At 47.7% G+C, this 22,418-nt stretch overlaps 9 protein-coding genes and 2 non-coding genes across 11 annotated transcripts; 9 read left to right on the top strand and 2 right to left on the bottom strand.

The window, feature by feature from the left end:
- Positions 1-117: 117 nt before the first annotated feature.
- Positions 118-2,097, top strand: GGS25DRAFT_533868 (putative casein kinase I; the record flags this gene model as incomplete). Its single annotated transcript, XM_049265718.1, has 4 exons — positions 118-129; positions 378-939; positions 992-1,520; positions 1,663-2,097. 4 exons carry the CDS (start codon positions 118-120, stop codon positions 1,730-1,732), a joined length of 1,173 nt encoding a protein of 390 aa, XP_049113797.1. The 3' UTR covers positions 1,733-2,097.
- A 1,470-nt stretch (positions 2,098-3,567) lies between these two features.
- On the top strand, positions 3,568-5,658 carry GGS25DRAFT_409856 (DNase I-like protein). The gene is made up of 4 exons (XM_049258485.1): positions 3,568-3,638; positions 3,703-3,866; positions 3,941-5,512; positions 5,574-5,658. The coding sequence occupies exons 2-3, from the start codon at positions 3,727-3,729 to the stop codon at positions 5,256-5,258; spliced, it is 1,458 nt and encodes a 485-aa protein (XP_049113796.1). The 5' UTR covers positions 3,568-3,638; positions 3,703-3,726; the 3' UTR covers positions 5,259-5,512; positions 5,574-5,658.
- On the top strand, positions 5,628-8,150 carry GGS25DRAFT_409934 (uncharacterized protein). Its single transcript, XM_049258486.1, has 3 exons — positions 5,628-7,775; positions 7,892-8,014; positions 8,105-8,150. Exon 1 carries the CDS (start codon positions 5,997-5,999, stop codon positions 7,755-7,757), a length of 1,761 nt encoding a protein of 586 aa, XP_049113795.1. The 5' UTR covers positions 5,628-5,996; the 3' UTR covers positions 7,758-7,775; positions 7,892-8,014; positions 8,105-8,150.
- Positions 8,151-8,457: 307 nt separating this feature from the next.
- On the top strand, positions 8,458-8,557 carry GGS25DRAFT_t98. Its single transcript has one exon. It is a non-coding gene; the product is annotated as a tRNA-Leu (tRNA).
- A 313-nt stretch (positions 8,558-8,870) lies between these two features.
- Positions 8,871-8,970, bottom strand: GGS25DRAFT_t85. Its single transcript has one exon. It is a non-coding gene; the product is annotated as a tRNA-Leu (tRNA).
- A 357-nt stretch (positions 8,971-9,327) lies between these two features.
- On the top strand, positions 9,328-11,566 carry GGS25DRAFT_503066 (2-methylcitrate dehydratase). The gene is made up of 3 exons (XM_049262048.1): positions 9,328-9,758; positions 9,896-10,673; positions 10,733-11,566. Exons 1-3 carry the CDS (start codon positions 9,468-9,470, stop codon positions 11,344-11,346), a joined length of 1,683 nt encoding a protein of 560 aa, XP_049113794.1. The 5' UTR covers positions 9,328-9,467; the 3' UTR covers positions 11,347-11,566.
- A 474-nt stretch (positions 11,567-12,040) lies between these two features.
- GGS25DRAFT_524510 (SH3-domain-containing protein) lies at positions 12,041-12,943 on the top strand (the record flags this gene model as incomplete). The annotated part of the gene is made up of 2 exons (XM_049264620.1): positions 12,041-12,103; positions 12,188-12,943. 2 exons carry the CDS (start codon positions 12,041-12,043, stop codon positions 12,941-12,943), a joined length of 819 nt encoding a protein of 272 aa, XP_049113793.1.
- A 1,132-nt stretch (positions 12,944-14,075) lies between these two features.
- GGS25DRAFT_409745 (P-loop containing nucleoside triphosphate hydrolase protein) lies at positions 14,076-15,433 on the top strand. Its single transcript, XM_049258483.1, has 2 exons — positions 14,076-15,280; positions 15,359-15,433. Exons 1-2 carry the CDS (start codon positions 14,522-14,524, stop codon positions 15,398-15,400), a joined length of 801 nt encoding a protein of 266 aa, XP_049113792.1. The 5' UTR covers positions 14,076-14,521; the 3' UTR covers positions 15,401-15,433.
- Positions 15,434-16,063: 630 nt separating this feature from the next.
- GGS25DRAFT_503054 (uncharacterized protein) lies at positions 16,064-17,368 on the top strand. The gene has a single exon (XM_049262047.1). The coding sequence runs from the start codon at positions 16,167-16,169 to the stop codon at positions 16,893-16,895; it is 729 nt and encodes a 242-aa protein (XP_049113791.1). The 5' UTR covers positions 16,064-16,166; the 3' UTR covers positions 16,896-17,368.
- A 318-nt stretch (positions 17,369-17,686) lies between these two features.
- On the top strand, positions 17,687-18,653 carry GGS25DRAFT_524507 (3-oxoacyl-reductase; the record flags this gene model as incomplete). The annotated part of the gene is made up of 3 exons (XM_049264619.1): positions 17,687-17,745; positions 17,885-18,512; positions 18,573-18,653. The coding sequence occupies 3 exons, from the start codon at positions 17,687-17,689 to the stop codon at positions 18,651-18,653; spliced, it is 768 nt and encodes a 255-aa protein (XP_049113790.1).
- Positions 18,654-18,698: 45 nt separating this feature from the next.
- On the bottom strand, positions 18,699-21,920 carry GGS25DRAFT_533866 (small oligopeptide transporter; the record flags this gene model as incomplete). Its single annotated transcript, XM_049265717.1, has 7 exons — positions 18,699-19,530; positions 19,623-19,860; positions 19,919-20,015; positions 20,128-21,127; positions 21,182-21,242; positions 21,309-21,602; positions 21,663-21,920. 7 exons carry the CDS (start codon positions 21,918-21,920, stop codon positions 19,067-19,069), a joined length of 2,412 nt encoding a protein of 803 aa, XP_049113789.1. The 3' UTR covers positions 18,699-19,066.
- Between the last annotated feature and the right edge of the window lie 498 nt (positions 21,921-22,418).

The following is a 22,418-nucleotide window of genomic DNA, read 5'->3' as shown; positions in this document are numbered from 1 at the left end:
ATACTAGAGACTCTTTTTCAACTGACCTGACCGGTCTCCTTCCGAACATCACAACATACGAGAACTATTATCAGCTACTTGCCTTAGAGTGCAGTAGCTGCCACTCCAACCGCCATCATGACTACAATGGTATGTAACATTTTTCATCATCTATTTTCTGTACAGTCACGACTACTCCTTGCAGAAGTGTATTTTGGACTGGCCTCTCTATTGCCTCTGGAGAGTGGAGACAGAAAGTCGGTGTGCATCAACGGGCCATATTCACTCTTTCCACTAGGAGGCAATGAAATAATCTAGAATCACGTCGACTCTCGTCTCCGTCTGGCTTTAAACATGAAAAGTACAAAAGATAGATTAAATTGTGCTAACTTCTGCAGGATCTTCGCGTCGGTAATAAGTACCGCATCGGTCGAAAAATTGGCTCGGGCTCATTCGGTGATATTTATCTGGGTACCAACATCATCTCCGGCGAAGAGATTGCCATTAAGCTCGAGTCGGTTAAGGCGAAACACCCTCAACTTGAGTATGAGGCCCGAGTCTACAAGTCACTAGCCGGCGGTGTCGGTATCCCTTTCGTCCGGTGGTTTGGAACCGAATGTGACTACAATGCCATGGTGCTGGACCTTCTCGGTCCCAGTTTGGAGGATCTTTTCAACTTCTGCAACCGGAAATTCTCCTTGAAGACGGTACTCCTCCTAGCCGATCAACTCATCTCACGTATCGAGTACATCCATGCCAAGTCCTTCATCCACCGTGATATCAAGCCTGACAACTTCTTGATGGGCATTGGAAAGCGAGGCAACCAGGTGAACGTCATTGATTTCGGCTTGGCCAAGAAATACCGTGACCCCAAGACTCACTTCCATATTCCTTACCGTGAGAACAAGAACCTGACTGGCACTGCTCGATATGCCTCGATCAATACCCATCTTGGTGTCGGTAAGTAGACACGGTCCATCATACAGTCGGTTTAGAGTACTGACATATATAGAACAATCCCGACGTGACGATATGGAGTCTTTGGGATACGTGATGCTATACTTCTGTCGGGGTTCGCTTCCTTGGCAGGGCCTAAAGGCTGCTACCAAGAAGCAGAAATATGACCGCATCATGGAGAAGAAGATGACCACCCCAACCGAGGTCCTCTGCCGTGGCTTTCCCAACGAGTTCGCCATCTACCTCAACTACACTCGCTCGCTTCGATTCGATGATAAGCCTGACTACAGCTATCTTCGAAAGATCTTCCGCGATCTGTTTGTTCGTGAGGGATTCCAATATGATTACGTCTTTGACTGGACTGTCTACAAGTACCAGAAGAATGCTCAGGCTATTGCCCAAGCTGCTGGCCAAGAGGATGACGACAAAGCCCGTCGAACGACTGCGGCAACTGCTGGCCAGACCCCCCAATCTGGTGTCAAGCCTAACGCGATTCCCAGCACTCGTCGTAAGGTAATCGAGCGCGGCCTTCCCAACATTGACACTCCAGAGACCAGCCGTGCCGTCGGGGGAAGCGACAGGATGTGAGTGTCTCGCCAGCCCAGCCCAGCCCAGCCCAAATATTCCTAGTAAGGAATCATATTTCCTTCGCGTTTGGTGTGATTTACAGCGCTAGCCGGAGGAATTGCTGACATGATTTGCTGACACTTCAGTTTGCGGTAACAGGCTGCGATCAGCTTCTAAAGGTCAAGGTGCTGGCTCCGGTTACGCATCTGGCTCCTATCGACCGAAATGATCTATTGGCGTTTAACGTTAGTACCCTCCGTTACGTTGTGGCGGGCGTAAACGAATGTCGGCCCGCACAACGAAAATATCGGAATCGTGGCAGCCCTTTCTCTCCCCCCTTTGCATTGGTTTAAAAACATCCCACGGTGGATCTAGCCAATTACAAATGGATTGAGGACCACGTATAATCCCTTTCATATCTTATGGATTGCTATTGTTTCCGTTCTTCGATGACTCTCGGTTTACGACTCAATTCCCTGGCTCGGACAACCTGGCTACTCAGAAGACGTAGATTTGTGTTTTCGGACACATTCGACGCTCTTGTTGAGTAGCCTTGGTTTGTTTGAACGGCACTTCCGGCACTCTGAATAACTCGGGGTGTCGTTCACGGGATTTAGTCTATCAAGACTTGTCTACTAGTACACGCATTTCAACCTTGTACGTGACTAGTACGCAAAGCCTGACCAGAGATTGAGCATCGACAATCCCAGAATCCGATCTAGATTCTGTGGATGGTCGACAGCCCTTCGATGCGATACATGAGCCTTCTGATATGATCTTATCCTTTGGGTTTCTTTTCACTTCTTCGATCGTTTCTCTTTTCGTTTTCCTACTCGGATATTGGACTTATCACGCCGACCTCCTCTCCATGGGATGCTATAATGAAGAGATGCGGTTTACCTCTGGAGACCGGCTCTGGCAGACACCAGCCCAACAATGGGCCAATGCTTTGTTATTGTTCAATGACAGCATGAACTCGGGTTTCGTTCGAGACTGCATCGCCTATATGGGTATACCTGACGACCAACCTGCTGGGGTCAGATAATGCAACGATACTCTCGGCCGCCCGTTAGGGGATCAAACTCATACGCATCCGATGATACAACCCATCCTCTAGTAGCCACCTCATAACGGGTTAATGAAAGTGCTCGTCAAGACTTCCAAACCAGCAACCGGAGCAGGATCTACAAGAAGCAGAGAGCATTCGCCTACGAGTAGTTCACAACACATTTTGGACGACGGCCCGGTACTTATCGGACGGAGTTCACGATGTCGTGATGGGTAGGTGGTGCCGACTGGGCAGACTCGCGAAATGTGCAAGAAGAGGAGGTTTCTCGGAACAAGGACATTAGGCACCCAATACACGTTAGGTAGTTACACAGAATGAATTTATTTGCATTGGCGTTTTACATTTGTGTCTTGCTTTATTGGGACTATCAGTGACGAAAGTAAAGTCGAAGTAAAACAGGGAAATAATTGGTTCCCATGTAGGTGAGCAAAGAGGCTGTGCATAGCATTGGTCACATGAACGATGACGATATTGAATAGGCCTACCTAATTGGCCACCTACAACAGGTAAGTACTGTATGAATGATAAATACGATTAATATGTTTGGAATGTCTGTGTGTGTGTGTCGGTGTGTCTAATCAAAAAAGCAAAAAAGCAAAAAAAGAGAGATCCAAAAAGGGGAATATTACATGTGTAACCTACTTACTTACCTAACCGGTTGATGTGGTTGATTCAAGTTTCGGAAAGATGGTAGTATGTAGCATATCAATGACATAATACATGTTGATATCTTTGTTAATACAGGCGAGAATTGAAGATTTAGTTTCAACATCCTTGCATTTATTCCCCCTTGAGTCCTTGATAGTTAACCCTAGCCTACTAGGTAAGGAAAGCACCCCACCGAATGGACCCGACAGACTGGGGGAAGGTGATACAAGTGATACAAAGACGGGTAGGTAAGAACAGCTCGATTTCTAAATATTAACAACCTTGGAAGCTTCAATCCTTTTTTTTTTTCGCTTGCTTTATACCTACCTACCTAGGTATACTTACAACCTACCTAGGTATACATACAATACACATACAATAGCATACACATGAATGTCTACATAATAAACTTGAAAGGGTAACATTCGCACGCCGCTATCAAACTTGCTAATACAATACAACATCACTCTCATATTCAACAGATTCAAGTTTGCGATCCTGCAGAGATGGGCTCCATTCCGACGTTGGACGTCTTTATACTCACTTTCAATGCTGCAAAGTGTCAGATTAATATTCCAGTCTTTTCTCGACACCTATATAATGCTTTTGGACAACATGCTTCGGTATTGCCTGAATTGGTCGTCATGTAAGCGTCGTGCCAATTCAAATACGTACACACGTCAAGACTATCTACTAACCTATGCATTTCATGCTGCTTAGCTCCCTCCAGGAGATGGCTCCAATGGCCCAGGCATTCATTGGATCCTACATGCTCAATCCGTACTTCCAGCGCTATGAATCGGCTGTCAATGTTGCCGCTGCTAAGTTTACTGCCGAACAAGAGCGTGAGCATCACCCAAAAGACCGTCCCTATACATTGGTGGCCATGCGCAATGTTGGTATGACAGGCATTATGTTCTTCACCCGTGACCCGGTAGTCGTGCAAAGCCTCCAGGCTGCCGAAGTGGGATTTGGCGCAGGAGATATGGCGAATAAAGGTGCTGTAGGCCTTCGAGTGGTGTGCGAGAAAAAGGAAGCCGGTAGTGATTCCACGCCTCGAAGGAGTGAGCTCACTTTTGTTGCTGCTCACCTTGCCGCCATGGAGTGGAACCTAGCCAGGAGAAACAAGAATTGGGAAAATATCGTGTCAGGCCTCGTTTTTGAGGACCCCAAGGGATTTGCAGGCCGCCCATCGTTACAACCTACACTTCAGGGTTCCGATGAATCTGAAGAAGCCCAACAGGCTCTCCTTGGACGGGACGACTCATACTACAAGGCACTGCAGGATATATCCATATACAAGCCTAGTGCCCACCTTTTTATCGCCGGTGATCTAAACTATCGCTTGTCAACGACTTCACCAACCTCGGGCTCAGTGTTCCCCGACGTCGACGCTGAGAGTCCAAATTATTTTGATCATTTCCTAAGCCGTGACCAGCTAATCGCAGAGAAGGCTGCCAGTCGTACACTGCACGGGTTAAGCGAGGCAGACATCAAATTTCCGCCGACATACAAACTTACACTATCCCCCAAAGCTGAACCGGAGACGGAGCTTGCCCGCATCGGGGACGAGCAGGACGATATAGACGAGGTTGAGTGGTCGTGGGCTTTGCATCGTTGGCCGGGCTGGTGCGACCGTGTATTGTTCCTTGACACGCCGTGGTGGGTTCAAGAAACTACGGGCGAGAAGATGAGTGTGACGGCCTACGATGCAATTCCTGCTGTCAGGTCGAGTGATCATAGACCAGTGTTCCTACGCGTAAAGGTGCCTATGCTTGAGCCTGATGGCCTCATGCGAATACCGACGGGACCGGATAACGAAAATGAGTTGGGCGGCAATCAACAGCGGCCTGTCGACCCACGCATCAAATTGCCATTCCCCATCGATTTCCAGTCCTGGGAGCACAGAGCCCAAGTCAAGAAGTGGGAGTCTACCATCGGGTGGTCCATGCTGATCTCGCAGTCAAAACAGGGCATCATGTTATTTGTTACCGTGCTCCTGGTTAGCCTCGGTACATGGTGGTATCGGTCGCGGTAGGACTCGGCCTTGATGCGAGTTGCCGGATGGACAACTAGCTGGCTGGCTGGCATGTCACGGATGAGTTGGGCACGGGCTCGAAGTGGTTGAGCTATTTTGCATTCTGGTCTTGCATCGATTCACCTTAGAGTCACTAAATCTGCCACCTGCATTCATAAGTTAGCCTTGGGGTATGTCAGGATTGATCGCCATGATTCTTTGGTGGCGATTTATTGGGTCCTTGGCAGTATTGGAGGCGTTGGGATTCTGTTTAGGTATCTCCCCCCTTATGATAACCATACAGCACAACATAGTTATCTGATAAACTTTTGGGAGAGGGAGCTCGGGTATTGATTAAATCGGTTGGAATTCGCGGGGAGTGGGTGATAGTTATACCCTTGCATTAAAGACTAGAAGCATTACGACATCCCTCTGTATACTTACCTAGTAGGTAGGCGTATATCCACATCCTACCAAGAAAGTAGAAAGGTGGAGGAGAGTCGGCAACGAGCTTAGGTAGAATACGAATTCGGAACATTGGTATTCATGCTTTCCGGATACGGAAGTTGACGTGAGACATTACTAGGTTAGGAATTGCGAGGATGTGGTTTCTTTGTTATAATATAATTATCCCTTGTTTAGAGATCGTTTGGAGGTCTTTATATTCACCCACTCATTAGGGAAAGAAAGTAGATAGAAAATTAGAGAAAGCTGAATAGCATTGTATTGCCGTTGTTAACTTGACATAGTATCCAAAATATGACTAGTCGTCAAGGAAAAAGCTTCGTGGAGAAATCTCGGTTCGATCGTCGAGCTGAACTAGTTCGGGTGGCTCGAGATCGGCATGCAGATATAGGTTTCATACTGGGGTTATCATGGCGTGCGAAAGGGAAACTAGCCCATCTCGACTATGCTGGCGGGTTAGATACGAACAAGATACGATCTAGATTGGCTAGGCTAGCGAAGTTTGCGTTATGGGAGGACAGGGCAGACGACGCAGGGTTTCCTCGAGATGAGAAAAGAGACTTGCCCTCGCTCAAAGATGCGCTTCTCGACTCTGCACCAGTAGACGTGCATCACGAGACTGTCGACAGGCAGGAGAGGATATATCAAAGGAGGCTTCGAGGCTTCGCTGGTATAATCTCGCAGATCGATACAGAGGCCCTCGCCTCCTTCGCACTCGGCATCATGCAGACCCGCCGCAACCTCACCAGTGACCCTGACCAAGATCAATCCCCACTACGACTCCCTCGTATCAGGGGTCCATCATTGGGCTCGGCGCACGTATTCTACTCGATCGCGTTCTACGACGCGCAGACCCATGAGAGCACCAAGTGGATCATCAAGATACCTGCCAATGGCACACCCGATACGTGGGACAAACTATCTTCCAAAATGCTGCGTACCGAGGCCCTGGTGTTGTATATGCTGCGCACGGAAACTAGCGTGCCTGTCCCCGAGATCATCGATGCAGATAGCTCCCCCCACAACGAACTGCACGTCCCCTATCTAATCATGGAATACGTGGAAGGCCAACCCCTGGATCGCGTCTGGTTTGGGGAGGGCGGAGAGGACGAGAACAGGGTCCGGGAGAGGAAGATCAAGATCTTGCGGAATCTAGCACGTGCGATGCTGCAGTTAGGGAAGTACGAGTTTGATCGCGGAGGGGCGCCGGTCTTTGACGATGACGGTGCCATTGTGGGGGCGGGACCTCTAAGGGAGCTCGACGTGCAGGCTATGGTCGAGCGCTGGTTTGACAACGAAAACTGCGAGGGGGTGCCCCTATATGCCGAGATTGGCACCTTCGGTGATCCTGCGGAGATGTACACGGCGATGATAGATCGGTATCAGGGTAATACCGAAGCAAACGCCGGTGTAGACCGGCTACTTCATCTACTCGTTGGGTTGATCCAGGAGAAAAGGGAGAAAAAGAAGTTCGTGCTTACGCACTCCGATCTCAGCATGCGACACATCCTCGTCTCAAAGCAAGGACAAATCAAGGCGATCTTAGGCTGGGATGCTGCGCGCATATCGCCCAAATCCATGGGAAATGAGTCGTATCCACGTTGGCTGGTCAGAGATTTCAACCCTTTCATCTGGCGCTGGCTGCCAGCACCGGAATTCTGGAGGAGCTCCTACGAGGAGCCCCAAGCGAACCGCGTCGAGGATGCGCCCTGGGTGTTGAGGGAACTAAGAGACGAGTACGCAAAAATACTTATGGAGTTGAAGGAGCAACAGGGGATAGACGCAGACAGGAACACAGCAGATGTGAAACTGACGAAGCAGTCTTTGTTTGCACTCAGCTTGGATGTGGCGGCCAGAGATCCGAGGTGCAGAGCTGCGATCCTAAGAAAGATCTTGGACAAATGCTCACGCGCATCCGAAGAATTCGAATTCACATGGATCGTGGAGGCCCTCGGAAACGGCAGAGAGCTAGGCGAGTACAAGCGAAAATGTTTGGAGAAGAATATTGAAGAGCTTGTCAATCGTGGATATGTCAGGGGCGCCATTGTTCGGTAGTTCACTTGCTAGACCTAGGTAAATCAGCGCAAGAGATTCTCATAACCCCACAAGGACTGCGTTGGCTGCCATGACATTATTGTTGCCTAGGACAGTAGCCAAAAACAAGCAACATGGTCTCGGTACCTCCCTAGAGAAAGCCACCTTCGTAGGTGCTGTGATATCCTTGTTCTCGGTTTTTAAGGCTGAGGGATAGACGATACTAGCTATAGCCACCGAGCATGACTACGTGACGGCATCGTTCCGATTCGAGACGTATGCGAGAAGGTTGTCAGTATCAAGACTAAGAGGTCGGCATATGTAGGTATACAAAGGGTTGGGATATATATGCAAAGTAATAAAGAGACTTACGTTCTTCATGATTAGGGGGTACCTACCTAGGTATGTATATACTACTCGTTCAATGGATTTTGATGCTATTTTAAAGACGTCGATTTTCATTTTCTCGTTGAATTCTTCTAAGTGAGGCTCCTTGGCGGAAAGATATATGAAATAATGTCAAGATGTCTCTGCCCCTTTCTAATTCTCAGGCTACATTACTAGTTACCTACCTAGGTAGGCAGATCAACTACTCACTTACCTAGGCTAGAGGTATAAATATAAAGTAATATAAGCACAGTACGAATATGGCACCAGTACAAAGCAAGACGGTCCAAACACTGTCAGATCTGGGCCAGATGGCGTAAATCCATCGAACTAGGGCAAGATGGCCGAGTTGGTTATGGCGTGAGGTTAAGGTCACCTTAACAACCAAATTCCTCATGGAGCAATCCGCGTGGGTTCAAGTCCCACTCTTGTCATCTGTAATTTTTTATAGAACTTTTTTTTTATTTGATCGGTGACTGGATTATCGTTAGTGTGCTGTGTGTGTGTTGTGTGTTGTGTGTTGTGTGTTGTGTGTTGTGTGTTGTGTGTGTGTTGTGTGTTGTGTGTTGTGCGTAGCCTTGAGGTATATAACCTAGTGGAGCGTTACAAATGATAACTATTAGTAAGGATGTAAGGACTTAAGGACTATGCAGTGTGCACGCATGTAGTAATATCATCGGAGATGTAAAATGGCATAAAAATAGATGGAATTGCAAAGAGGGGAAATGCACAAAAATAAAAGATTCATGACAAGAGTGGGACTCGAACCCACGCGGATTGCTCCATGAGGAAGTTGGTTGTTAAGGTGACCTTAACCTCACGCCATAACCAACTCGGCCATCTTGCCTGAAGTTACTATTTTTGAAGTAGTCTTAGAATATATACATAAATGTCTAAGCATTTTGCAGTTTTGTGTGAGTTTGATGGGATATACCTGGATACATAGTAGGATCTAATGGCAATTAACCAATCATAGTTCACCATCTCAATAAGATATTCCCCTACCCCGCCATTGGCCGTAACTAACCGGACTTGCTCCCCTTGTCTCATGGGCCGAGGGAATACCTATGTATACCGAGGGAATATGCACGTAGATGAGTAAGTAGGTAGTAGTAGATACTAACATATGCAATTATCTAGCTTGAATCTACCTACATAAGGTACCTACTACTAGTGGCAGATACTATGTAATACTAAACTTCCCCCCCTTGGAACTAGTTGACCCTCAATTCTCAAAGTTGATTTCTATAATAACTCTACCTATAAGTACCTACCACTTCACCTCATGCTCTGCATCTAAAGTATTATATTCGTCACGCTGACGCAGTAACTGCCCGGGACACAATGTCTTCTGTCAATCGTGGCATGCGAACAGCTTCTCGATCACTACGCTTACACCCAATAACTTTCCAAAGAATAGCTCCTCTAACCCTTTCCTCACGAGCAGTAGCAGCGAAACTCGGAGCTACAACACCGCTTACCCATCCAGCCCCCTACGCCCTACGCTCTTCTTCCTTCTCCACCACCGCCGCACAACAATCTGCTCACGCAATGCCTCAGGAAGCAAGAGAATACGATCCCGAGATTCGGGACATTGCTAGTTACGTGACTAAGCCCATTAACTCTGAATTAGCTGTATGCACCTCCCCCTATTTCAGCTTTGTATATATATATATATATATCCTACCTAGTATTTGAGCTAGGAAAGTGAAGAGGGGCAAAAAGAAACGTAGACCGAAATATTCTGGCTAATTCATTTCCCAACACCACAGTTCGATACTGCACGATGGGTCTTCCTCGATACTCTAGGCTGCGGACTTGAAGGTCTGCGGTTTAAGGAATGTACCAAGCTGTTAGGCCCCGTTGTTCCCGGCACCGTTGTCCCTAATGGCACCAGAGTCCCTGGTACCGACTTTATACTTGATCCCGTCAATGGTGCCTTCAACATTGGTGCCATGATCCGGTGGCTCGACTACAACGACTGCTGGCTTGCTGCTGAGTGGGGCCATCCATCAGATAACCTGGGAGCTATTCTGGCTGTTGCTGACTGGGTAAATCGCACCAATAAGGCGGGTGGTAACCTTGCCGGGGGCAAGATCTTTACCGTTAAGGATGTTCTTGAGGGTATGATAAAGGCACATGAGATTCAAGGCTGCCTAGCCCTGTTGAACTCCTACAACAAGGTCGGGCTAGACCATGTCGTTTTGGTAAAGGTTGCTAGCGCAGCAGTTGTATCTCATATGCTCGGTTTGAACGAGAAGCAGATCGCCGATGCTGTCACGCAGGCCTGGGTTGACGGCCAGAGCTTACGAACTTATCGACACACCCCAAACACCATGTCCAGAAAATCATGGGCGGCCGGTGATGCTTGCCAGAGAGCTGTCAACCTTGTGTTAAAGGTTATGAAAGGTGAACCCGGCATCCCCACCGTCTTGTCGGCACCCGTTTGGGGCTTCTACGATGTCTTGTTTAAAGGCAATAAATTCGAATTCCAACGCCCCTATGGTAGCTACGTAATGGAAAATGTCTTGTTCAAGGTTTCATACCCAGGTTTGTGGCACTCGTAAAACTCCCATGATCTTTCCTTTATGCTAATTTGATCCTCCAAGCCGAATTCCACTCCCAGACGGCGGTAGAGGCCTCCCAAAAGATCCACAATCAGCTCAAGGAAATGGGCAAGTCGGCAGCTGATATCAAGGGTATCACGTGCAGGACGCACGAGGCATGCGTCCGTATTATCGACAAGCAGTTCAAACCGATGGACAACTTTGCGGACCGCGACCACTGCATTCAGTACATGTGCTCGGTAATGCTCGTATTCGGGCGGCTCGAAGCGACAGATTACACAGATGGCAGCGAAGCGGCGACGTCACCGTTAGTCGAGTCACTACGCCAGAAGATCAAATGTGTCGAAGACCCACAATATACCAAGGATTATCACAACCCAGAGTTGCGTACTATTTCTAACGCGTTGACCGTGGAACTCAACGATGGTACAGTGCTGAAAGAGGTGGTTGTAGAAGCACCGTTGGGACATCGTCTAAGGAGAGAGGAGGCCAAACCACACATCTTGGCCAAGTATAAGCGACACCTAGAGCCACACTTGGCTGAGTCGCAAGTCAAGGAGCTGATTGAGCTAGGGATGGACGGCAAGAAGCTCGAGGCCACGGCCGTAGACGAGTACGTTGACAAGTACGTTGTAAAGAATAGCCCTTTCGTTTAGATGGGGGCGTCGTTGTTTAAGTAGGTGAGAGATGCGGCATCTCTATCCCTATATCAATATTTATATCCATGAATAGATAGAAGTACTACTACGTTCACTACATAGATCTAGTTACTTGTTGATATCAAATGAAGACTTACAATTGGAATATTCAATGCAAAAAACAAAAGTCTTATATTTTATCTAACCTTACCTACCTACTTTGTATACATCATTGATGTAGGTAGGTATGCATTTGTATATTGTCATTACCTAGTATTATGAGCATTGAACTTATGTAGCATGTACATTGATGTATTGTATAGTATTGATGTACATATGTACGTAATGTCGGTATAACTATCTAGGTTAGGACCTAGGTACATATCTAACTTTAGGTTGCACTATAATAATGATTACATAGGTACATATGTAAGTAGGGAAGATTGAACCATCCATTGAATGAAGGAATGCATGTGCCCGGGTGTAACTAATGCACTGCCACGGTTTTAATTGTAGCAGGAACAGCCCCTCGAACTATTAAAAAGAAGACAGCCCTGGCTAGAGAGAACCAATCCCCAACCAACATTCCTTCCTCCAACAACATTTGAACAACTGAGCATTTGAATATTTAAGCCATTTAAACTTCGTAATATACATATATTGATATCTGATATTTGATATTTGATATTTGATACTTTGCATTTATCGCAAAATGGTGACTCTCGATCGCCAGGAAATCATCGCGACCAACAAGTCGCTCCGGCTTATCAAGAATGTATGTGCATTCAATAACTACAGATGCCTAGTCTAGTAGTGGGTATCTTATCGCTAACCATCGTTTGTCGTAAACTATATGTAGGAGCTCGAGAATCTCCTCCAGAAGGGCGTCTTAACCGACGATGTCTTCGATTCAGTTCACCGAATGCTTCCCCAAGAGACCTCCCTCTCCAATGCAGCTACACCCACAACTCGCACATCGGCCGTTGCCTCGCCGCCACCATCAGCCCAACTATCCCACTCGATGGGTAACCTAGCAATTAGCCAGAACCCAACTCCCCATCCCGCACCACCCGCTTATGCCTCGACCGGCCCACCGTCGCTCCCTGCCCGAACAGGCCCACCTCCTCCGCCTCCGACGAAGCCCGTCATTGCTCACGCCAAGGCTCTCTATAAGTATCAGGCGGCTGATGATCGTGACCTGTCCTTCGAGCGTGACGACGGAATCGCCGTGTACGAGTATATGAATGATGACTGGTGGATGGGACGTAATAAGCGAACCAACGCCGAGGGCATATTCCCCAAGAACTACGTTCAGATAGACAACAATGAGAAGTCTGGTTTCTATGCTCCCACGCAGCCATCATATGCTACCCCTGTTCCCGCCCCGGCAGGTAACGGGGCCTATCCGCCCCCGCCACAGGCTCAGAACCCATACAATGCACACGTTCCCCCCATGGCCGTTGCACAAGGGGGTGGTGGCCAAGGAAGTGCTGAACCCGCCAAGCCTAGCAAGTTCGAAGAGGGGGGCAAGAAGTTCGGCAAGAAACTAGGAAACGCTACCATCTTCGGCGCTGGTGCAACGCTTGGTGGAAAGATCGTGAATGGTCTTTTTTAATTTAGGTTGACAGATTGCCTGAGCTCTCCCAAGTTTGAGAGCATTAGGTAATTCAATTTGTTGCGGATGAGGCTGGCCCAATTTGCTACCGCGGCTTGGGTTAATGGTAGAAGGGCTCAGGTCTAGCTGATAGTTTAGAATGGTTTAATCTGCATTCTATTACTACTATACGAGCCCTCTATCCTATTTACCTTGCGAAGGTGCCTCTCCTATTCGATTTAACATATCCCTCACAGAAAAATATCATACTTTTCGAAAATTATCAGACTATCAACACATGTTTACTCAGCTGAAGGATAAACAGAAACCTTGATCCAAACGAATGAATGTGGAATATAAACGTTGCAAACGGGACTTCGATCCTTCAAAATTATACGTGATTATCTCTTGGGCCATGACTCTTGGTTTGGAGTAGGTGTAGTGTCATGGCTTTGGCAAAGGGAAGGAAAAGGGAGATGGGGGCTTTGGGGGGAATGGCTTGTCAACTAACACCAAAACGACATGTTCGAGGGTGTTGGACTTCCAAGGACTCGGAGGGAAACATTTCCGGTCGTCCAGTACCTAGTACCTATACTACAATGTATGTTATGTATGTCTACATAAGAATGCCTTCTAACTGAAGCAGCGGTAGCACGTACCTGGTTATTTACCGTGAAACACTCCATGTAGTGGAACATCGGTATCTGCCACCAGCCGGCCGACCACACTCCTTTACGGGAAGACAGGAGAGCAAACTAGATATCGCACTATAGCCAACGCTTCTGAGAATTGAGATAGCAAAGGCTTTACCTGCTAATCTTTGATAGCCCTATCTAACCTTCTGTTTCAAGCATATGAACACCTGTGAATTATGAGCCCCCCAAAGAGTCTGGCCTAGCTTGCCGCCCTCGTTACGAAGGTAGGTAGAGCCGCTTTCGAGAAGGTAACTGGTTCTTTGCAAGCCTGGATAACTAGGCGCCAAAGACAAAGGGAGTATTCAAGAATTTCTCGCGTCGAGCCTTCAGCCTTGCATATGCAAGTCCATTTCAATCAGGATGTGATTCTGATTTGGGCACCCGAGTTAGCTAACATATATGACAGAGGAATGATCCTGTTAGAAGGTCCAAAAATTCAAAAATCATATGAAATTATACGCAATAACGATACCGACGGCCCGAGATGTTGTATAACCAGCTATCCCGCTGATCAGTCAAATCGCATCTTACGATAAACAGGACGGATGCAGTTATATTACATTACGGCATGTATTCAAGCGTATAGAGGGGATATTTGGGCGTTTGCAGCGACGTCAAACCGTTCTTGAAATATCTGGATCTAGTAACTAGGATTTGCACAACCTCAACATACGTGATAACTGATCAGTTATTTCGATTCGATTCGATTCGATATAGAGGTAATTCTGATCTGAGTCTGAGTTGTAATGTGCAGGTATTTAAACCACGGCCTTCTCTCCTCTCCTCTGTTATCATCAGTCCAAGAAGATTATGAGCTTTACCTAGGATCACCAACACATATTCACAAATCCAATCTTGACAATAATCAGTAATCGAGTTCGTTGCCTGTTAGTCTCACTAGACAATGGATATGCTTAAAAGCTTCGTCGTGGTGTTTCTGCGATATATTCCCCCAGTAAAGTCTTGGAAGTTTTGCTCGCTTCAAGTGGGTAACTCTGAGAAGGGTGTGAGTACGATACAGAAAATATCGCTAGGCCGTTTTCTTTGGTTTAATAGTTCACGACCGATCGAAGCTGCTCGCCCCGCTATCCGACCCCTTATAATATTTCTATTAGGGGCACCTGGCGTGGGTAAGGGTACGGTCTCGAAGTTCCTAAAGGATGCGTTCCCAGGATTAACCCATCTCTCGTATGGGGACCTGGTCCGTTACCAGGATGACATACCCGGATCTTGGATAAGCAGCTTCCCAAGACGCGAGGGGGCAAGCAGCCCGCTGCTCCCGGCCCGAGTCTCAGCCAAACTAATTCAGGAAACAATCGAGACAGGAGTGAGTCGATATGGTCAGATGACTTGGCTCATTGACGGCTTTCCACGCACAGCGCAACACGTTGCTGAATGGATGGCACACATGCCGAGTGCGGATCTTACGCTTCACATGTTCTGTCCGCCAGCTGTTTCCATCGAACGCGTACTAGGACGAGCTCAGAACTCAAAACGACCAGACGATGCGGATATGCAAAAGGTAGAAAATAGAGTGAACCGCAATGTTGCCGAGAGCCAGTCAATGCTGGACGCCCTCGAAGGGTGTGGAACACAAGTGGTCAGGGTGGATGCAAACAGGGACTTGGAACTTGTCAAGACCGATATCTTCAACCACGTCAAGGTAAGACTTCATTGGGTGCCGACGCCTTGTATTAAAAGGGGGTGGTAGTTATATCATACTAACATGCGAGGTCTATAGGGGGCAATGAAAAGTTGGGAAGAGAAGACTCACAAATCATAGAGAACCTTGGACAGGAACAGATAACTACTACGTTGTAGAATACATACATGTATAGTTTAAAGGAGTTAGGTCAGCTGGGCCTTTGATAGACCTCTAATAGACCTCTGATGGAGCCTCCTGACTATAGCTAACTCGTTTAAATGCCTGCTCGGACTTTTGCCGCTAGAAATAAAATTATCTTGAAAAATCATGATCGCGTTGACCTTTTCTTTTTCTTGCCAAGGCTGTAAAGGAGATGGGTTCGGGTGAAGCCGGAAGTTCAGCTTTCGTAAAGCCCCGTAAAATTTCCAGTGGACAACCAACTGTCTCAATCATACGACGGTCAATAGGGTACTGACATAACAACACGCCACTAAAAGTCCGCTTTAAATTTTTCACTGATTTTTCCTCGCGTCTAGGAGTCATCCGCCTAGGCAAGGCGATGCCCTTGAAATTATCAGCTTGGTCGGATGAGACGAGAATAGATCGGATCTCATAGTTCGAGGATGGCTCTAGTACGATGGTTGGGTTGATACCGTATGTATGTACTGTATGTTTGTATGTATAATAAATTCACTTCAAGGCATCATAGCAGGTGAGATCCGCCTTGGCCTCTTGTATATAAAACCATAGCATATCTATCTAGATCTAACACTGATTGATATACTACTGTATCATCACATCACTGCATCACTACATCACTACATCACTACATCACTACATTACTACATTACTACATCAGATCTAAAGTATCAACAAATCACAAACCATAACCACCATCACCACAATGCAAGGAGATATCTATCAGCTAGAGCAAATGGCTGCCAAAGCCAAAGCCACCCAATCTAAACCCAGGCCCGTCCAAGACAACAGCACAATAACTTCAGAAGTTGCCATCTATAACGAGGATGACCTATCCCACCTCCTCTATGCCAACCACATGCACCACGATGGCCACAAGGATAGGGTCATCGTGAACCACGTCTACCGTGATGGCTACTGTACGCCGCTCGAGTCTCCCATGACGGGTACGCAAACACCGCTGTCAGAGACCAACGAGACCCCAATACTCAGCGACTGCGAGTCCGATGTCGACGAAGGTGCGTACCTGCCATCCCCACCCAACACCTATTCTCGGAGGAATCCGCTAAGATTCGAAGATGGCTTCGACTTTCCCGTCTTCCTCGGTAGACAGATGGAGGAATCATCGCCGCGTACGATGGACACCTCATCGGAGTTCATCTCCGGTCTGGACAACCAAAGCAAGCATGTCCGGATCGCTGCTCCGGAGGAGCACCACGTCCCCGAGATTTCGGGCCCGTTGATGTCCTGGTGGCCCGAGCCCATCGAGTTCATGGAGCACGAATGGGTCGAAGAAAAGTCTGTGGCCAACAAAAACGCTCGCGTGCTGCCGACGAACGAACATGTATCCGACATTGGCGGACCTTTGATGTCGTGGTGGCCCGCTCCAGTAGAAATGCTCGAGCACGAATGGGACGACAAGTTTTACGAATAATCTGGATTATGTGCGGTGTTTTCATTCAGGTGCTTTGGCGTTTAAAATCGGCGCAACTTACGGTGCATATGATATTATGTATACCCTGGCATCAGTTTTCATCATGGCTACCTGCATGCAGAGCTGGTATGGGTGTCAGGAGGCTCACGGCGAGCCTAGGTCCTCATCCTATCTCTTCTTTATTGGGTTCAAACCAGCTTATGGAGCTTGAGCGAGGCCAGGGTTAGGGAAATGGCAATCTCCAAATCGGATCGAGCTCGCGGGTTGGCGGGTTGGCGGGTTCTTTTTATAAGGGGGCGTGTGGTGAAAGACTGCCACAGATGATGTATGCAAAATGTTCACAGCTATAATTAGTGTATAGTACTTCTCAACTTCAATGTTCCCCCTTTTAGTCCCTTTTAGTCCCTTTTAGGGTTCCAATTTCATAACTTGACATTATTATGTATGGTATGTATGGTATGTATTTATCTGCCTAGGTACATGTAGGTATCTACCTCACCTAGTACCTTAGCAGGTTAGATACTTCGTATGTAAGTGAATTATGATTTGCAGATAAGCTCCCGTATATTGATGCAGTGTATCAACGTAAGTGTATCAACAGTGTTCCTCCGAGCTTGGGAAAGCGGGGAGCTCGTAAGTGGGGGTTATCACCGTGTAATAGACTTGGAAGCTCTTTCGAAAGCAATATAACTAATAATATAATAATATAATTACCTACCTAAGGTAGTAAACTAGTGACTAGGTAGTAAGTCATAAAACTTAAGTTCTACAGCTCAAATCACATATTCAAAATGCCATCAAGCCTCTCTGGTAGAGTGATATTGCTCACTGGCGCTGGAAGTGGTATCGGGTAAGTATGCGTCGCTTCTGGCTTACCTACCTAATACCTGCCAATCACCCCCCCCCCCCCCCCCCTTCAAGCTCTACCTTATCACTTTGAATCATTTGCTCCCTCATTCGCTTATATTAGTCTTATTCATATATAATAGTCGGGGGACGGCAATCAAACTCCACGGTCTTGGCGCTATCTTAGCCATCACAGACATCAACGAAGCCGGTATTGCTGAGACACTTGAGCTATGTGGTAGTAGCAACACCAACAGCACCAGTCACCATACCAGTCTTGCCCTCGATGTGTCCAAGGCGGCCGATGTGGAGAAGTGCGTTATGGATGTTGTATCTAGATATGGACACATTGACCACGTATTCAACTGTGCTGGTATCAACCCGACCTCCATGCCCCTGACAGAGACGAGCGAGGATTACTTCGACAAGCTCGTTGGCGTAAACTTGAAGGGCACATACAACGTAACCAAGGCCACCATACCGCACATGACAACCCCTGGTGGCAGCTATGTGAATGTCAGTTCCATATCTGGGTGGAATCCTTCTGCGGGGACAGCCATCTACTGTGCAACCAAGTTCGGCGTCATTGGATTCAGCAAGTGCATGGCTCTGGAATTGGGACCTAAGGGCCTTCGCGTAAATGTTGTCGCCCCAGGCTATATTGATACCCCAACCAACGCCGGGATCGCGAAAGGGACGGCCGAGGCGAGGGGAAGAATGGAGCAGGGTAATGCACTCGGTCGAATGGGCACACCGGACGATATTGCGGGTGTAAGTCCAAAGTTACTTTCCGCGTCCTTAAACGAACATGGGCTAATGTAAAAATTGCAGGTTGTGGCGTTCTTAATGGGTGATGAAGCCAGATATATGAATGGGAGTGTTGTTGAAATCGACGGGATGCTGAAAACTTGATTTGGATTTCAACTGGCTTTATATCCTCGGCGAACTGGAAACTCTCCCTAGGTATTTAACAATACCTTCTAATCTAGGTGTAAATATAGCTGCTATGAACGTCTAGGCGGATAGCAGATTCACGTGTGTGTTAGTGTCAAGCCAAACTGCGGCTTATAATATAACACTCAATAGTATTCCATGTCCTCTTCACTCGACACGATGAGATTATTTACCCTCCTCGAGAGTGCCGGCCAGATTTTTTGGCACCTTTATGAAGGCCTAGTTGTTTACTACATCCCAGTCCTGGAACAGCATTCAACCCCCCTTTCCCGGGAACCCTTCGTGATCTACTCAGGATGCTGAGAAACTCGGCTCTCATATTTTCTGCGATTCCAATATTGAGGACATTACACCCAGGCGCATTTCTCAAGTTACGGCCAGGATGTCGGTCCAAAGGTTTCCCCCTCTGCAACAAATGTTTTAATAGCCATCCCCGTCTGGTCCAGTGTATCGAAGACATCATAATTCCCGTACCATTTTGGCAGCTGGGTCGAAGTAAGGTAGAGAGTAAAGAAAATGATGATCGTTCCAACCACTAAGCCGCAGTCGAGAGCCGCCGAGGTGATGTAGTTATATTGCAGCCACCAGCCGTTCCACCTTCGCTTGATGTAGTAGTTGAAAAACATGCCAACCGCGCCCCAGCAAAGATACGTATACGAAGTAGCAGGAGGTAACATGCTTGAGCCACCGAAGATAAGGGGCATGTTGATGGAACGAACAAACCCAAACATCGATTTGGGCACTCGACGAGCCAGGAACCAGGTAATGACAGGACTGATCGCGCCGACGAGCCAAAACCACTGCAGTGAGGCGTATATAGCGTCACCACTGAACACTGCAATAGGAATGAATTATTAGCAGACTCCTTTGTAAGACAGACCGATAACGCATATACGAGACAGCTTGCAACCTCTGAAACTAACTTACTCCGTGCAGGGCCGATAGCGCCCCATATGACTGATGCGGTATAGAAAACCCTGCCGTTGGGACATGTATAGTTGTCAGGCTGGTCATCGCTGCATACGTTGGGGATCGTGCCTAGTGCCCAATTCATGACAGAAATCTGGACAATGGCAGACCATATGGAAGCAACTAGCTGTGACCAAAACATTGCGCGGGGAGGTACCTTCATGTAGTGCCCTAGTTTGAGATCCTGGGAGAAGTACTGGTGGATCGAGGTTAGTAATCGAGACCTGCGAGAGATCCGACCAGAAGATACTTACAAGCGCTTGTGCCATGCAGATATAGCCGTAGTTCTTGAACATCATCATGGCTAGGGGGTGGCCAGGTAGCATATAACCAATAACAAATTCTGTAAGCCTACAACGACAAGTTAGCAACAGCCCCTTGTAGTTATCACATAACAGTGGCTTAATGGGGGGTAAGAAGAGTGAAAGAAAGGGCCGGGGAGATAGGCCTAAGGTTTACATACACGTTCAACCCAAGCTGGATATTCGTGATCGCCTGGACAATACCAACCGGTATAGTCCACACCAATGCAATCAACATGCAGACCACATAAGCCCAGGCGGGAAACCCAGTCGGCCAAGCACAGCAAACAACAAACGACAAGCCAATCATGATAGCAAAGAGTGCAAGATACCACCAGTCCTCGGCATCCCGGTACTTTCTCATTAGCTTCATATGGACATCATCCTCTTGCTTACGGGCAAGTTTGAATTGCGTGACAATTTGTTTTCCGTGGTATAGAACGACGTGCACAATGACGGCAGCCATGGCAGCAAAAGATAGTCCATACGCAAGAGCGAACTGGGTGGAGAGGAAGAGGGGGGAATAGGCATGATACTTCTCCTCGTCGAATAGTAAATCTTCATTGAGGATCTTAGAGACATCGTAGACAGCACCCGTGTTATCGAAGGCATTGGAAGATTGGACTACAAAGTAGTCGGCATACCATTTCCCCGTGAAGTGTAGGCCCATCGAAACAAACAGGAAGAATATAATTACACCAGCCACGGTGTTGGCTACGGCGTGAAATGGCGGTATAAGCGGCGAGAGTGCGAAGCCAGAAACCACTGTCCAGTCTAAAGTGGTTGGCAAGAGACCGTATCCATGCAACCCCCCGAACAACTTATTGACCACCACGTGCTTCGGGGCAGCCCAGCAGATGAAGGTGAAGTACGATAGGCCCTGGAAGATCCAGCCAGGGAACCAGTACCAGACAAATCCACCTCCCATCACGTACAGAAACCATCTATATCGGCTGACGCTCCACCCATTCGTCTTCGCAGGGTCGGAAGGGGAGTGATCATGCAATGCATAGAATAGCGTAGCATTGACGAGGTCCGAAGGCCATATCATGGCAGCCGGCCATACGAGAAACCGCCTAGCAAGTCCAGCCAAACCGTAGCCGGTGCAAAGTGTGGTAATGCCAAACAGGAGTTGAAAGGCCCAGCCGAAATGCTGCTTATCTTTCTCCACTATCAGCTTGACCACAAGTACCCATGACATGGGACTGAACTTACAGAACACCTGCTGGGCGATTAAAACATCAGTAGCATAGAGGAAGCCACCACCGTAAGCTGCCTTTGTAGGTGGTCATATTATTTAGTATGGGACATGCATGCCAAACCTAGATACAGTTGGACTCACGTTCGACATCACGACAATGATGACATGTTCCTTAAAATTGAACTTGCCAGGCTTCAAGTTGAACTTGACTCCCCAAACAGTAAACACTCGGTCAGGAAAGACCAAGTCCCATCCCAGCCCGATCGGATATGCGACTAACTGGACGACATAAGTGGTGATCTGTATGCTAGGGTTTCTCAAAGAAAAGAGCAAATTAACGGCCGATCCTATAGTGCATAACAGTAGACCGATCACCCATGCGCGAATGGTATTGGCCGGCAAGTCGACATCGTAGTTTCTTACTGCAGCGCAGACCTTTCACCAGCTTTAGGTGTCTGAGCAAAAGAGGCAAGGCATGGCGAGTGGGAGACCTACCTCTGGGTAAGGGCTATTATCTTCCAGCAGAGTAGTCTCAATCTCAATACCCTTCTCAACATTGTTGCTGGCAAGAACAGCATCGACATCGTTAAGCTCTTCGATCGGCAAGTTAGGGTCGAGAGTGTGTTGTGCTTCAAAGCGTTTGAGTGTATTCAAAGCCTCGGCACCAGTTGCGTCTACCACCTCACGAGAAGAGGCACTCGCCGCGGAGGCCTCTTCGGTGGCGGCAGCGCGCTTGCGGAAGCTGAACACCATAGTGATGTCAGGGGGTAATTATATGATGATATCAAGAAAAGATATTCATAGGTACCTATTATGTGTCAGAATAGGTGGAAAGGGGTCAAGGACAGAGCCTAGACTTACAACCCGCCGGGGTGACCGGTCGAGGGGGTAGATAGAACTTTATACTATGATACATATATGAACCAAGTTAAACAGCTCTCGGAACGCATCTGTCACTTTTGTGACATTACGCGCAATGGAACTCGAGTGGATCCGATAAGGAAGAATAATTGTCTCGGCCAGGGTCGAAGCTAGGAACGGGAACGCAAGCCAACGGGAGTCAGCCAGTAGACGACCTGCCTAAATTGAACCAACCCCAACCCCAACCCCATACTCATCCCCATACTCATCCCCATCCCCGACTAGACGGATAACCACGATGCGGTTACTTTGTCTAGCCCAGCGCGGCGGGACCGGGAATACCTGGCTCATGTGAGGTACACATGTAGTATGTAGAGGCCAAAGTAAGTT

This window comes from Hypoxylon fragiforme, assembly GCF_022984875.1.
Source record: "Hypoxylon fragiforme strain CBS 206.31 chromosome Unknown GGS25scaffold_8, whole genome shotgun sequence".
In the NCBI taxonomy this organism is placed as follows: domain Eukaryota; kingdom Fungi; phylum Ascomycota; class Sordariomycetes; order Xylariales; family Hypoxylaceae; genus Hypoxylon; species Hypoxylon fragiforme.
This window is presented reverse-complemented; position numbering and strand designations above follow the sequence as displayed.